General features: G+C 42.1%; 1 protein-coding gene across 1 annotated transcript in view; it reads left to right on the top strand.

Moving 5' to 3' along the window:
- Window positions 1-13,717, top strand: part of xrcc4 (X-ray repair complementing defective repair in Chinese hamster cells 4) — a 375,627-nt gene that overhangs the window by 239,845 nt on the left and 122,065 nt on the right. The window contains exon 7 of the mRNA XM_078214828.1: window positions 9,887-10,019. Within this exon, the coding sequence (XP_078070954.1) occupies window positions 9,887-10,019 (133 nt within the window). The remainder of the gene's footprint in view (window positions 1-9,886; window positions 10,020-13,717) is intronic.

Raw genomic sequence — 13,717 nt, 5'->3', positions numbered from 1 at the left:
GCATAACTTCCCTGCTCTTTAAAATTGTAGTAAGAGTTTTAACAACACCAGGTTAAAGTCCAACAGGTTTATTTGGTAGCAAATGCCATTAGCTTTCGGAGCACTGCTCCTTCGTCAGATGGACGTGAGATTTCGTGAGATTTCCACTCCATCTGACGAAGGAGCAGCGCTCCGAAAGCTAATGGCATTTGCTACCAAATAAACCTGTTGGACTTTAACCTGGTGTTGTTAAAACTCTTCCTGTGTTTGCCCCAGTCCAACGCCGGCATCTCCACATCTTTAAAATTGTGTCATGGGATCTTATACATCCACCTGAGAGGGTAAATGGAGTGCTGTTGGTTTAATGTCTCATCTGAAAAATGTCGCCACTGACATTGCAGCACTCCCTCAGTGTTTCGCTGGCGGGTCAGCTTAGATTGTTGTTCTCAAGTGTTGGAGTGGGACAACCTTGTTACTGAGATGCAAGAGTGCGACCAACTGAACTACTGTTGAATCAATCATAAGCTACCATTTTCAAGCAGCAAGTTTCTGAACCAATTTTTAAAAGTGGGGGAAGCACCATGGAGTTTCTGACCTTTCGAACCTGGATTTGACAATCCTCGATGGTAGCTGCCCACAACATTGATTTGCTGCTGATCTCAAAGACAGCTACCCATAAAGTTGCAGTGATTTCTGTGGCAAAGAATTCCACTTTCCCAACATTAATTTCAGTCTGGCGCTAAGTCAAAGGGTTTTTGGGCAATGGTGATATCATTGAGCAATAAGCAGTCATTCAAGAATTCTCTCAGCCAGGAAACTGGCAAGTAAAAATCACTGATTATCATTCACTTTTACTTTAATTTTACTTTTAATTTAACAGATTAACAAGCTAAAATCTCACAGATGTTATTAAAGTAGAAACTGAAATATCACAAACTTTTCAAAAATGTTAAAAATATGGAATTATTTTATCATAATGAAGAAATTTGACATTGTACAAATTTAAAAATTGTTTTTCAGGGTCAGTTGAGGTTGTTCAACCCTAATTGACCTTTGTACACCCTTTAAAAACCTAATTACTCCTCGTTGAACAATGTGTAACTTTTTAAAGAGTTTTTACAGTGATACTCATAACATAAAAGGGAACACTCTTGTCTGTTTAGTGATTTCTAGTTGAGTGTAGTCTAGGGGGAGTTCATTAGTGGATCCTGTGGAGAAAATCACTGACAGCAATTTCTAGTCTTTTGAATTTAACTATCCATGTGGGACTCCAAAAGTTGCTGTCAGCTACTGAAGAATACTGACCGCAAATGTTTATAATTTTGCTGTCATTACTACTGCAAAATCTGGGCCTTCCCTATTTCAGCTATAATCAGAGTAGGCAATTTTCCTCAACCTTCATGTTTTCTTCCATGCTAACCTATCAGAAACCATGTGTGCAACTCATTTTAACAAACTTCCGATGGAAAAAAATGCAAATAATTAGAATCAAAATAATAATTATCTAATTACATCAATTTGAATATAGTTATTGCATGTATATAAAGATTAACTGGAGCTCAGTACAATTGCAGAGGTATAAGCCAAAAACACATGATTTGTTTTCGTGTTGCAGGTTGTGCCACTTGCATATTATCAAACGGTTCTTGTTCAGAAGGAAGCACGTATAAACTGTGAAGCCGAGAAAAGTTACCAACTTTAACTGTATTAATACGTAATAGCACTAGCACACTACAATACAAAATGATAAGAAATAAAGAAACTAACCAACACTCTTCTCAGACCATAAAACCATGCGAAATAGGAACAGGAGTAGGCCATTCAACCCTTCAAGCCTGCTCCACCATTTAGTAAGATCATGGCTGATGTAACACTCAGAGTCCACTTTCCTGCCTTATCTCTATAACCCTTAATTTTCCTGCTGATTTAAAAACCTAGCGATCTCAGCCTTGAAAATGTTCAAGGACTTGGCCTCCACAGCTTCCTGTAGTACACAGTCTTTTGTATTCAGGGATAAATAGCAGATGTGTGAAACTGACGGAGTTTTTCTATACTTTGTGCTGTACAATTCTATGTTTATGATAAAATGTAAACCCCTTCCTATCCATGCTTTACACATGTATAACTTTCCTGAGCCAAAGCAGAAAATGTTGGGTGACTCTAAGTCATCTAGACTTGAAACATCAGCTCTATTCTCTCTCCAAAGATGCTGTCAGACCTGCTGAGATTTTCCAGCATTTTCTGTTTTTGTTTCCACAGTAATTTGCTTATACCTTTTCTGACATTCTCTTTCTGCCACCATATTTTTTTCATCAATCGTTGGACAGAAAATTTATTCTCTTGGGGAATATGAAAGCAAATAGTGATGAGAGAGGAGGAGTTTGCTGTGTAAATACAGCTTTTGAGTTGGCCTGGATACAAGACTGGGGTAAGAGGAAAATTGCAGCTTTTGTGATGTAGCTCTTCAAATGTCTCTGGCCTCAGTCTGTTAACAGTACAACTTCCTTCCCAAGTCACAACATAACATCACAAAGGGAAAATTGGCTGACATGTCTCAGCTGATCCTATCAAAATTATTAGTAACCCACAGTGGAAGGAAAGGAAAGAGGTAAAATTGATTAACATAGAACATAGAACATAGAAAGCCACAGCACAAACAGGCCCTTCGGCCCACAGGTTGCGCCGATCACATCCCCACCTCTAGGCCTATCTATAGCCCTCAATCCCATTAAATCCCATGTACTCATCCAGAAGTCTCTTAAAAGACCCCAACGAGTTTGCCTCCACCACCACCGACGTCAGCCGATTCCACTCACCCACCACCCTCTGAGTGAAAAACTTACCCCTGACATCTCCTCTGTACCTACCCCCCAGCACCTTAAACCTGTGTCCTCTCGTAGCAACCATTTCAGCCCTTGGAAATAGCCTCTGAGAGTCTACCCTATCCAGACCTCTCAACATCTTGTAAACCTCTATCAGGTCACCTCTCATCCTTCGTCTCTCCAGGGAGAAGAGACCAAGCTCCCTCAACCTATCCTCATAAGGCATGCCCCCCAATCCAGGCAACATCCTTGTAAATCTCCTCTGCACCCTTTCAATGGCTTCAACATCTTTCCTGTAATGAGGTGACCAGAACTGCGCGCAGTACTCCAAGTGGGGTCTAACCAGGGTCCTATAAAGCTGCAGCATTATCTCCCGACTCCTAAACTCAATCCCTCGATTAATGAAGGCCAGTACGCCGTACGCCTTCTTGACCGCATCCTCCACCTGCGAGGCCGATTTAAGAGTCCTATGGACCCGGACCCCAAGGTCCTTCTGATCCTCTACACTGCTAAGAATGGTACCCTTCATATTATATTGCTGCTTCATCCCATTGGATCTGCCAAAATGGATCACCACACACTTATCCGGGTTGAAGTCCATCTGCCACTTCTCCGCCCAGTCTTGCATTCTATCTATGTCTCGCTGCAACTTCTGACATCCCTCCAAACTATCCACAACACCACCTACCTTGGTGTCGTCAGCAAACTTACCAACCCATCCCTCCACTTCCTCATCCAGGTCATTTATGAAAATGACAAACAGCAAGGGTCCCAGAACAGATCCCTGGGGCACTCCACTGGTCACTGACCGCCATGCAGAGAAAGACCCCTCCACAGCCACTCTCTGCCTTCTGCAGGCAAGCCAGTTCTGGATCCACAAGGCAACAGCCCCTTGGATCCCATGCCCTCTCACTTTCTCAAGAAGTCTTGCATGGGGGACCTTATCGAACGCCTTGCTGAAGTCCATATAGACCACATCCACCGCTCTTCCTTCGTCAATGTGTTTGGTCACATTTTCAAAGAACTCAACCAGGCTCGTAAGGCACGACCTGCCCTTGACAAAGCCGTGCTGACTACTTTTGATCATACTAAACTTCTCTAGATGATCATAAATCCTGTCTCTCAGGATCCTCTCCATCAACTTACCAACCACTGAGGTTAGACTCACCGGTCGGTAATTTCCCGGGCTGTCCCTGTTCCCTTTCTTGAATATAGGGACCACATCTGCAATCCTCCAATCCTCCGGAACCTCTCCCGTCTCCATCGACGATGCAAAGATCATCGCCAAAGGCTCCGCAATCTCCTCCCTCGCCTCCCACAGTAACCTGGGGTACATCCCATCCGGTCCCGGCGACTTACCAACCTTGATGCCATTCAATAGTTCCAACACATCCTCTTTCTTTATGTCCACATGCTCGATCCTGTCTGTCCACCGCAAACCAGCAGTACAACCACCCAGATCCCTTTCCACCGTGAATACCGAGGTAAAGTATTCATTAAGCAGCTCCGCCATTTCTAACGGTTCCGCACAAACTTTTCCCCCTTCACCTTTTAAGGGTCCTATGCCTTCACATCTCATCCTTTTACTCTTGACATATTTGTAGAAAGCCTTGGGGTTCTCCTTAATCTTACCCGCCAAGGCCTTCTCATGACCCCTTCTCGCTCTCCTAATTTCCTTCTTAAGCTCCTTCCTACATCCCGTATACTCCTCTAAATCCTTAACACCTCCTAGCTCTCTGAACCTTCTGTACGCCTCTCTTTTCTTATTCACCAGGTTCATCACAACCTTCGTGCACCACGGTTCCCGTACCCTACCAACACCCCCCTGTCTCATCGGAACGTTGTCATGCAGAGCTCCAGACAAACATTCCTTGAAAATCCTCCACTTTCCTTCGGTACTTTTCCCCAAGAATGCCTCCTTCCAATTTACCCGTCTAATTTCCTCCCTGATGACACTGTATTTCCCTTTACTCCAGAGAAACACTTTCCTAGCCTGCCTGATCCTATCTCTTTCCAATGCTATCGTGAAGGAGATAGAATTATGATCGCTATCCCCAAGATGCTCACCCACCGAGAGATCCTCCACCTGTCCAGGTTCATTAGCCAGCACCAGATCAAGTACAGCCTCTCCTCTAGTAGGCTTATCCACATACTGTGTCAGGAAACTCTCCTGGACACACCTAACAAACTCCTCTCCATCCAAACCCCTAGCCCTAGGGATATTCCAATCTATGTTTGGGAAATTAAAATCTCCCATCACGACAACTCTGTTATTCCTACATCTCTCCAGGATCTGTTTCCCCATCTGCTCCTCAACATCTCTGTTACTATTGGGCGGCCTATAGAAAACACCCAGCAACGTTACCGACCCCTTCCTGTTCCTAACCTCCACCCACAGAGACTCCGTCGTCAATCCCTCCACGGCGTCCACCTTCTCTACAGCCGTGACACTATCCCTGATCAACAGTGCCACTCCCCCCCCTCTCTTGCCTCCCTCCCTGTCCTTCCTGAAACATCTAAAACCCGGCACCTGAAGCACCCAGTCCTGTCCCTGAGACATCCAAGTCTCCGTAATGGCCACCACATCACAATTCGAAGCAGCAATCCACGCTCTAAGCTCATCCACTTTATTCACTACACTCCTGGCATTAAAATAGACACATCTCAGACCTTCAGCCTGAGCACTTCCCTTCTCCATCACTCGTCTAACCTCCCTCTTACCCTGTTTACATTCCTTATCTATTTGCGAGCTAACCTCCTCACTCTCAGTCCCCTCATTTCGATTCCCTCCCCCCAACCTTTCTAGTTTAAAGTCTCTCCAGTAGCCTTAGCCAACCTTCCCGCCAGGATATTGGTCCCCCTGGAATTCAAGTGCCACCCGTCTTTTTTAAACAGGTCACACCTGCCCCAAAAGAGGTCCCAATGATCCAAGTACCCAAATCCTTGTCCCTTGCTCCAGTCCCTCAGCCACGCATTCATTCTCCACCGATTCCTGTTCTCACTCTCCCGCGGCACAGGCAGCAATCCCGAGATTACTACCTTTGCATTCCTCTTTCTCAGCTGTCTACCTAACTCCCTATATTCTCTTTTCATGACCCCTTCCCTCTTCCTACCTATGTCAGCAGTACCTATATGCATCACGACCTTTGGCTCCTCTCCCTCCCCCTTCAGGATTTCTGGGACTCGACCAGAGACATCCCGGACCCCTGCACCAGGGAGGCAAACCACCATCCGAGAGTCCCGTCTTTGTCCGCAAAAACGCCTATCTGACCCCCTCACCGTAGAGTCCCCAGTTAGCACTACCCTCCTTTCCTTACCCTTTTGCACTACTGGGCCAGGCTCAGCTCCAGAGACACTGCCACCGCTGCTTCCCCCAGGTGGGCTGTCCACCCCAGTAGTACTCAGACAGGAGTACTTATTATTAAGGGGCACATCCACCGGGGTGCTCACCATCAACTGAGTTTTCTCCTTCCTCACTGTTACCCAGTTACCCTCCTCCCGTGGTCCCGGTGTGACCACCTGCCGATAGCTCCTGTCAATGACCTCCTCACTATCCCTAACCCGGCGAAGGTCCTCGAGCTGCAATTCCAGTTCCCTAACATGGTCCCTTAGGAACCGCAGCTCAACACACCCAGCACAGATATGGTCCTCCGGGAGGCTAGGAGCCTCCAGGACCTCCCACATCCTACATTGGGAACAACATACTGGCCTCACACTCATAATTGCCCCTTTAAACACACAGGGAAAAAAAAAGTGAATGAAAATTTTAAACTAACCTTTCCTCCTCCTGTTTTCTCCAAAGCCCTGCTCTCACTGGGTCTTTTTTTTTAGGTTAGAGGAGGAGGGAGGGTGGGATACTCTACAAGTGTAGAGTATCGGGATTCCTCTCTGTTCCAATTTATTGGGGAAAAAAAAATCTCTCTCTCCCAGACCTCCCTGCGCGACCACTTCCGGGTTTAGATATTTTTAAAGAAAAAACCCGCGAAAAAGTAAGTTAAAAATAACAGCGCTTACCCGCAGCACTCCTCTCGCGAATCTCTCCCTCTCTGCTGCACTTCCAAGACGCAATGAGGCCGATTCACTGAGGTGAGTAACTTTTTAAAAAAAAAAATCTCTCTCTCCCAGACCTCCCTGCGCGACCACTTCCGGGTTTAGATATTTTTAAAGAAAAAACCCGCGAAAAAGTAAGTTAAAAATAACAGCGCTTACCCGCAGCACTCCTCTCGCGAATCTCTCCCTCTCTGCTGCACTTCCAAGACGCAATGAGGCCGATTCACTGAGGTGAGTAACTTTAAAAAAAAAAAAATCTCTCTCTCCCAGACCTCCCTGCGCGACCACTTCCGGGTTTAGATATTTTTAAAGAAAAAACCCGCGAAAAAGTAAGTTAAAAATAACAGCGCTTACCCGCAGCACTCCTCTCGCGAATCTCTCCCTCTCTGCTGCACTTCCAAGACGCAATGATTACAAAGTTAATAAATGGTTTGCTGCTCAATAATTGACAAAATTGTCCATGGAATCTCAAACCAATCTGCAAATGAAACTCTGTACTTGAAATAATATGTTAAAAAGTAGTCATTTATGGTTAATTTTAATGGCTGAGTAAAAGTTTTAATGAACAACTCCTTCCAGACAAGGTGCATCAGTTATCAGCTTCCATCAATCTGCAAGTCAGGATTAACCCAGAGCTGTGCTACATTTTCTAATGGAAGAATTAACATAGAACAATTTGAGCAATTCCAACTGCACTTAATTATTCTAATGTGCTATCAGCTGCATGAAACAATTGTGTTTATGATGGTTATGCCTTTTCAACCATATTTTGGACTAGCATTCCATTGTTATAAACTTTTTCTTTAGGATTCATAGTTAAACACAATAGTTTCTGTAAACCGATGGTCTTCCATTTCAGCTTCATTTATGAATAGACTAATGTCTTCAGTTAAAAATAAATATTGAACCCGTTTTTATGATAATAACTTCATCATGTCTTATAACAAAACTAAATAAGCAGTAGTTTCATAGCCACTATAAGCTAATCTTTGACCAGAGAAAGAACCTAGTTAGGGGTGTCCTTTCAATGTTCTGAAAACAAAACCTCTATAAACAGTTTCACATACATTTCCAGCCTCAACCTCCCAAGAATACTGAAGGGACCCCTGGGAAACATTCCTGTTGTATTGAAGAGTTAAACCATGAAAAAAGTTATTGCTTTCATGCAATGCGTACAAACATAGAAAAACAAATTTATTGAAGTGTTCTCTACTTTTGTGTATATATATTTATTATAATTTAAAAGTTCTCTTAAGTTTTTACCTTCTGACCATTTTTAACGGGATGAGTGATTCTGCTTGTTTTGTTGACAAATTTGTTTATTATTCATGCTGTGGACATTCATATTCTCCCTCCCATCCCATGGCCTTCTGCCCTGAAACATGATAAGGTCCTCCTTGTCCTCACTTTCCACCCTAATAGCCTTCGCATTCAAAGGATCATCCTCTGCCATTTCCACAACCCACCCATTCAAACACCCCTCCCCCCCCCCCCCCCCCCCCCCGCCGACAGCATTTCACCAGGACTGCTCTCACCGTGACACTCTGGTCCTCCACTCCATCATGCCCAACTCCCCATTCCCTTCCCACAACCCCTTCCCTTTCAACTGCAGAAGGTCCTACACCTACCCTTTTATCTCCTCCCTCACCATTCAAGGCCCCAAACACTTCTTTCAGGTTAAGCAGCGATTCACTTCCTTCAATTTGGTCTAACATATTCGTTGCTCACAATACGCTCTCCTCTACATTGGGCTAAATGTAGATTGGATGACTGTTTGGCACAACTCAGTCTACAAGCATAACCCCAACCTTCCCATTGCATACCATTTTAACTTAGCATCTTGCCCTCATGCCCATATGTCCACCTTTGGCCTGCTGCAATGCTCCAGTGAAACCTGCTGCAAGCTGGAGGGGTAGCATCGCACCTTCTAGTTGGGCATGTTGCAAACTCAACTCAACGTTGAGTTTGGCAGCTATGGATTGTGACCCTTTTACTCCATCTTAAACCCCTTTTTTAAAGTAGCCCATTCATGCATTTCCTCAATGCAACCCCCCCTCCACCACCAAATGGGCCATCTGCCTTTCATTCTTAAAGTTACTATTTTCAAATAACACCTTGTGGGATCGGCATAGATAAACATACTTTGTAAGTTATTTTCTGTAGTTACTTTGTAACTATTGAATTGCCATAAATTGTAGAATGGTGCAAACTTTCAAAATGGATTAACTGATAGTGAAGGGGCGATCAGGAATGCTTAATGCAAAGTCTGAAAGAAGGTTTCAATTGGAGAGCAAGATCGAATTGCCATACTTTTTTTAAAAATTCAATCAAATCAAGTCCAATTCAGAGTCTCAACAAGTTGAGACATTCCCGATCCAAGCTGAAAAGACAGGGCTCTCACCTCCTGTCTTGGGCTTGATCTACATGATCCAAGCTGATTGGAGTAGGCATTGAACCTCCTCCAAGGCTTGATCTCATTTGCATCTTAGCCAAAAGGCCGAGATGCCGTTTTTAAAAATTGCTTCAAATGAAGCTAAAGTGTAACCTAATGACTTCAACCAAGTGCAGCATGTCGACCAAAAGGCCAAATTGCCAAACTTTTTTTGCATACATGAAGTGCATACTCCACTTTTCCTGAAGTTTTTATGTTAGCTATTTAACTATCCATCTTTTGTGCATCCTCCGTTTTAAGAGAGACTGATTAACTACCAGGAGACTTTTAAAAAAAATATAAGAAAGTATTTTTAGTTCATTTCCGATATTTCCATCTTAATACTCTCTCGAATATGCCAGTAATCCTGCTCCTTACCTGAATGTGATTCAACCAGGTAGTATATATTTTAATATGTGACAACTCTGCTTCTTTCTTCACTGATGTTGACAAACCTGCTGAGTATTGCCAGCATTTTCTTATTTTTAGTATGCTCTACATGTTAAATATGTTCTTCAAGGTTTAAGGTCAATAGTTCAGTCCATTTAACTTGCAGATGACAAAAATATACATATTCATTATGATTGTTTCCCATCCTTTTCAGTTCCACCCCAGAGCGATCCCTTTGGCAGCAGCCTACACGATGTGGCTGACATAGCACCAAGTCGAAAGCGACGACAGCGACTTCCCCAGCAGAATAAAATAGCAGAGACCCCAAAAGATTCTCCAGAAAAGAGGTAAGACTTTTCTCAGAAGCTGAAGTGTTTATTTTACATGAACTGAGTGTTTGAAATTAAGCCGTGAGCCACAAGCACGAGAATGCTTTAACTTCGCCATAAAACGAACCAAACAGTTGTGCCATGCAAACACACTAAGCATTTCTTTATTAACAACCCACTGTATCATTTCATAGTGGAAATGTTATACAATCATTTTGGAGTTTAAACTAGTTGCGTGGATGAGTTTGAACCAAAAGTGAGTTAATTGCTTATATGGATTAATGGTGTACAGTACTGATAGCGAATTTATTCAAAACAATGTGGCTTCAACTAATTAGCAGTTTTCTGCGAAGCAATTGTGTTCCTTCAGAATTTACATGGCAAGAATTAACATTTCTATTATATTCACTCCCTTCTTGTGTTTGCGACCTGTTTGGAGATGTATGTGAATCTAACGTGTAAAGTTTGGATATTGTTACGACTGGTTTTATGTTAAACCTGAAGGCATGCAGTTTGCTTTAGCTTAGTATGCATCAGCAATATTTTTATTCTACCTGTAGATAATAGTTCAGAATTGCAAGTGAATCCTGTGAAATCTATTGTTTCTTTAAAGGAAGAAAAAATATCTTTGGAACAACAATGTGGTCGCTTGTGCTTTAGGACTTTATCGTATTGACGTTTGTAGTCTCCAAAGAGTTTAATAGAGATAGTGTGCAGGAGAGGAATATGTTATTTAACATTCCTACTTAGTTAAGCCTACTTGCATTGTCGGTGAAGGAAGAATCCTTCATTTTCATTTTGTGAGGTACACAGTTCTTGGTTGATTGTCTCTGCCTCCAGTTAGATCATTAAAAATTGACGATGTGATTTTATTGGTTCAAAATAAAAATGTTGGTGATAAAGTGGCCCATTCTAAACCCGTGCACTATTACAAACACTGACTCTAATCACCCTCAACTTGGCCAGGAAAGAGGTTGCCCTGACAGATTGTTATAGTAAGGGTAAGTACATACAGCTTGTTCCATTTTGGAACAAGTAGGTAGTTACCAATAAATGTTTTTAACTCAAATGCTTACAAAGAGAATTGATTTCTGGTTTCTTGAGACATATTTTACTTGCAGAGAAAATTGCCGATATATGGTTTAGTCTCGAATAGAGTGACTGGCCTGTCATTTCAGAGCGTAAATCAAAACCCTTTGACAACCTACGAAAATGGCCCTGAAGTATTGTTGGGATTCTCTCAAGCTTCTAAAATAACTTCGGGGAAAATTAAAATAAATCTTCAGAGAAATGAAAAACAGCTGAAAATGGTTGTTTGTACCAGAATTTGTCTCTGGAGTTCTGCTGAGGTTACAACAGCAGAGTGGGACAAATGTAGAGTGGCATATAGGTTTAACACCTTTGCAAAGTTTGCCGGAGCCACTTCGCTCCAGATCTCATTACAGCCTGAAGCAGTTTGTACCCACCTGAACAAGACTCAGACTTAGAATAATACTTGTGCCCACAGTGTCAGGTAATGACCAATAAGAGATTTTAACTTCACCTAATCTAATTCTCTTCTTCAGCCATGTGTCCCTGACCTCTAATACCAAATTAGTGCTTTTGCCACTCCATCCTGTTTACCATCCGAGGCTGTTTTTTCAATCACTACACCTTGACTTTTAGAATTCTCTCTGGAAGTTTTATTGCCACTCTGCTGTCTGTCTTCAGAATCCCAGTAAAAGCTCACATCTTGCACTTGGGCCATCCCTCTTCATTTTCACATCAAATTATTCATCTTTGTTAGGAGTGCTACGTGAACACAAGATTTTGTTTTTGACGCAACTAAACCATGACTAGTTCAGTCTACTCCAGTCCCATTTTAACTTTACACATCATCGAATAGTACTTTGAATTGTAAATTTGTGATACTTAAACTCAGGTTGTTGTAAATAGCAACAACTTGCTTTTTTTTTTGCATGATTTCAATTCATAATAGCTAATCATTTCAATTAAGCAACTTCAAATTAAAAGTAGATTGTACACTACACCTGATCTCCAGGAATAGACAAATTCTGGATAAGAGATGGAAACATAATATATTCCCAGAATTGCCATCATGGTAAGGGAAAAAACATCGGTTAAAAAAAATGTATGCATTATAAAGTGTAGAACGTGAAAATGTAAAAGGTGTAACAGTAATTGATATAAATTGTTTGATCTGCAATTTTCACATCAACAAAGGTTGCAGAATTGTACAAAACTTCAGTGTATAACATTATGTTGTAATTTGGACTGTGGATGCAAAACTGGTTTACATGCAAGTATCTTGGTATGAATCAGCAAACATTTGTGATTACAGGGAGGGGAACATTTTGTACTGGAGTTAACTTTACTTGGAACAGATTTTATGGAAAGAGTGCCAACTTAAATTGCACTTCATTTCAGTTTTGTTCTGCTTTCCTTAATTTTTCTCTGCATTTAATTAGTCCTGGCATCACAGACCCTTTCTTAAGTTTTTAACTGAGCAGATCTTTGAATCCTTTACTTTGAATGATAATTATAGCTGTCAGTAAGAATTAATAAGTTACTTTCAAGAACACAGGTCGACTTGCTGTTGCCTTTCCCCTTCTCTCAACAATGGCCTGCAGTGCGTGGCTACAGCTCTTGCATTTTCAGGTTTTGCCTCCAAATAAATTGACTTTTGTATTACAAGTTATCAATAATATAAATACTGCCGTTAACCATTTCATACTCAGTTGGGTTAAATGCACGTATCCTCCAGGTAACTGAACTCCTTGATATTTTCTCTGCACATTAATAATGGTATACATCATTCAAATACTGCTATTTTTCCAGGAAATTCTGGGCAAGATAGACCAGATCTTGCTGAGATCGGGCTCTTTATGACACGTATAGTTACTGAGACATTTTCCTACCTTCTTCAGATTGAAATTATTTTGCATAGTAATTGAATTTCTAAGTTGGTAATGGCATAGCATGGGCAAATGGCATCTGGTACTTTGGGAAATGATAGGACCAATAGTCTATCTAGCAATGAGCTTTAAGGATTGTGGAAGAAACAGGGGAGTAATGGAGAAGGAGGCAGCAAGGGCTATTTGCTTGCTTCTGAAATCCAATGTTACAATGTGCAATGGAAGGGGATCTGCAGGTGCTGAAGCATCTTTGTTGAAAACCTTTGAATTGTATTTGAACTTGCAAGTAGCGCGAAGGCTGCCATGCATATTACACTGCAGTGGGCCCACCAAAACTATTTAAATGACTCCAACCCCAGAAAATTGTCCACACTCAGGAATGCATCTTTGTATTGTGGTGAGCTCCTGTTCTTCTGTAATTTGCTTGTGTAATGGCTGAGTGAAAAATCTCAAAAAATTCTCTCTTGACTGAAAAAACAGAATAAAATGAACCATTGAATCAAGTCCATACTTGTGGTTGCCCGCTCACTTCTAACTCGGAATGTTGTGAATTTAAACCTCACTCCAGCACTCGGTCACGGTTAACACTCCAGTGCATTACGGACAGTGTGCTACACTGTCAGAGATCCCGATTCTCAGCTGAGACGTTGAGCTGAAGTCCTTTCTGGTTTCTTGGGTAAGTGTATTGAAGTTTCACCAGTTGCTGTGGTGGGATTTGAATCCATATTCCCAGAGTACTAAAACCAAAACAAAAATCCTGTGGATGCTGGAATCTGAAACAAAAACAGAAAATGCTGGAAA

Source organism: Mustelus asterias, chromosome 6 (assembly GCF_964213995.1).
Source record: "Mustelus asterias chromosome 6, sMusAst1.hap1.1, whole genome shotgun sequence".
Taxonomy (NCBI): Eukaryota; Metazoa; Chordata; class Chondrichthyes; order Carcharhiniformes; family Triakidae; genus Mustelus; species Mustelus asterias.
The sequence above is the reverse complement of the archived record's forward strand: the minus strand, read 5'-3'. Positions and strand labels throughout refer to the sequence as shown.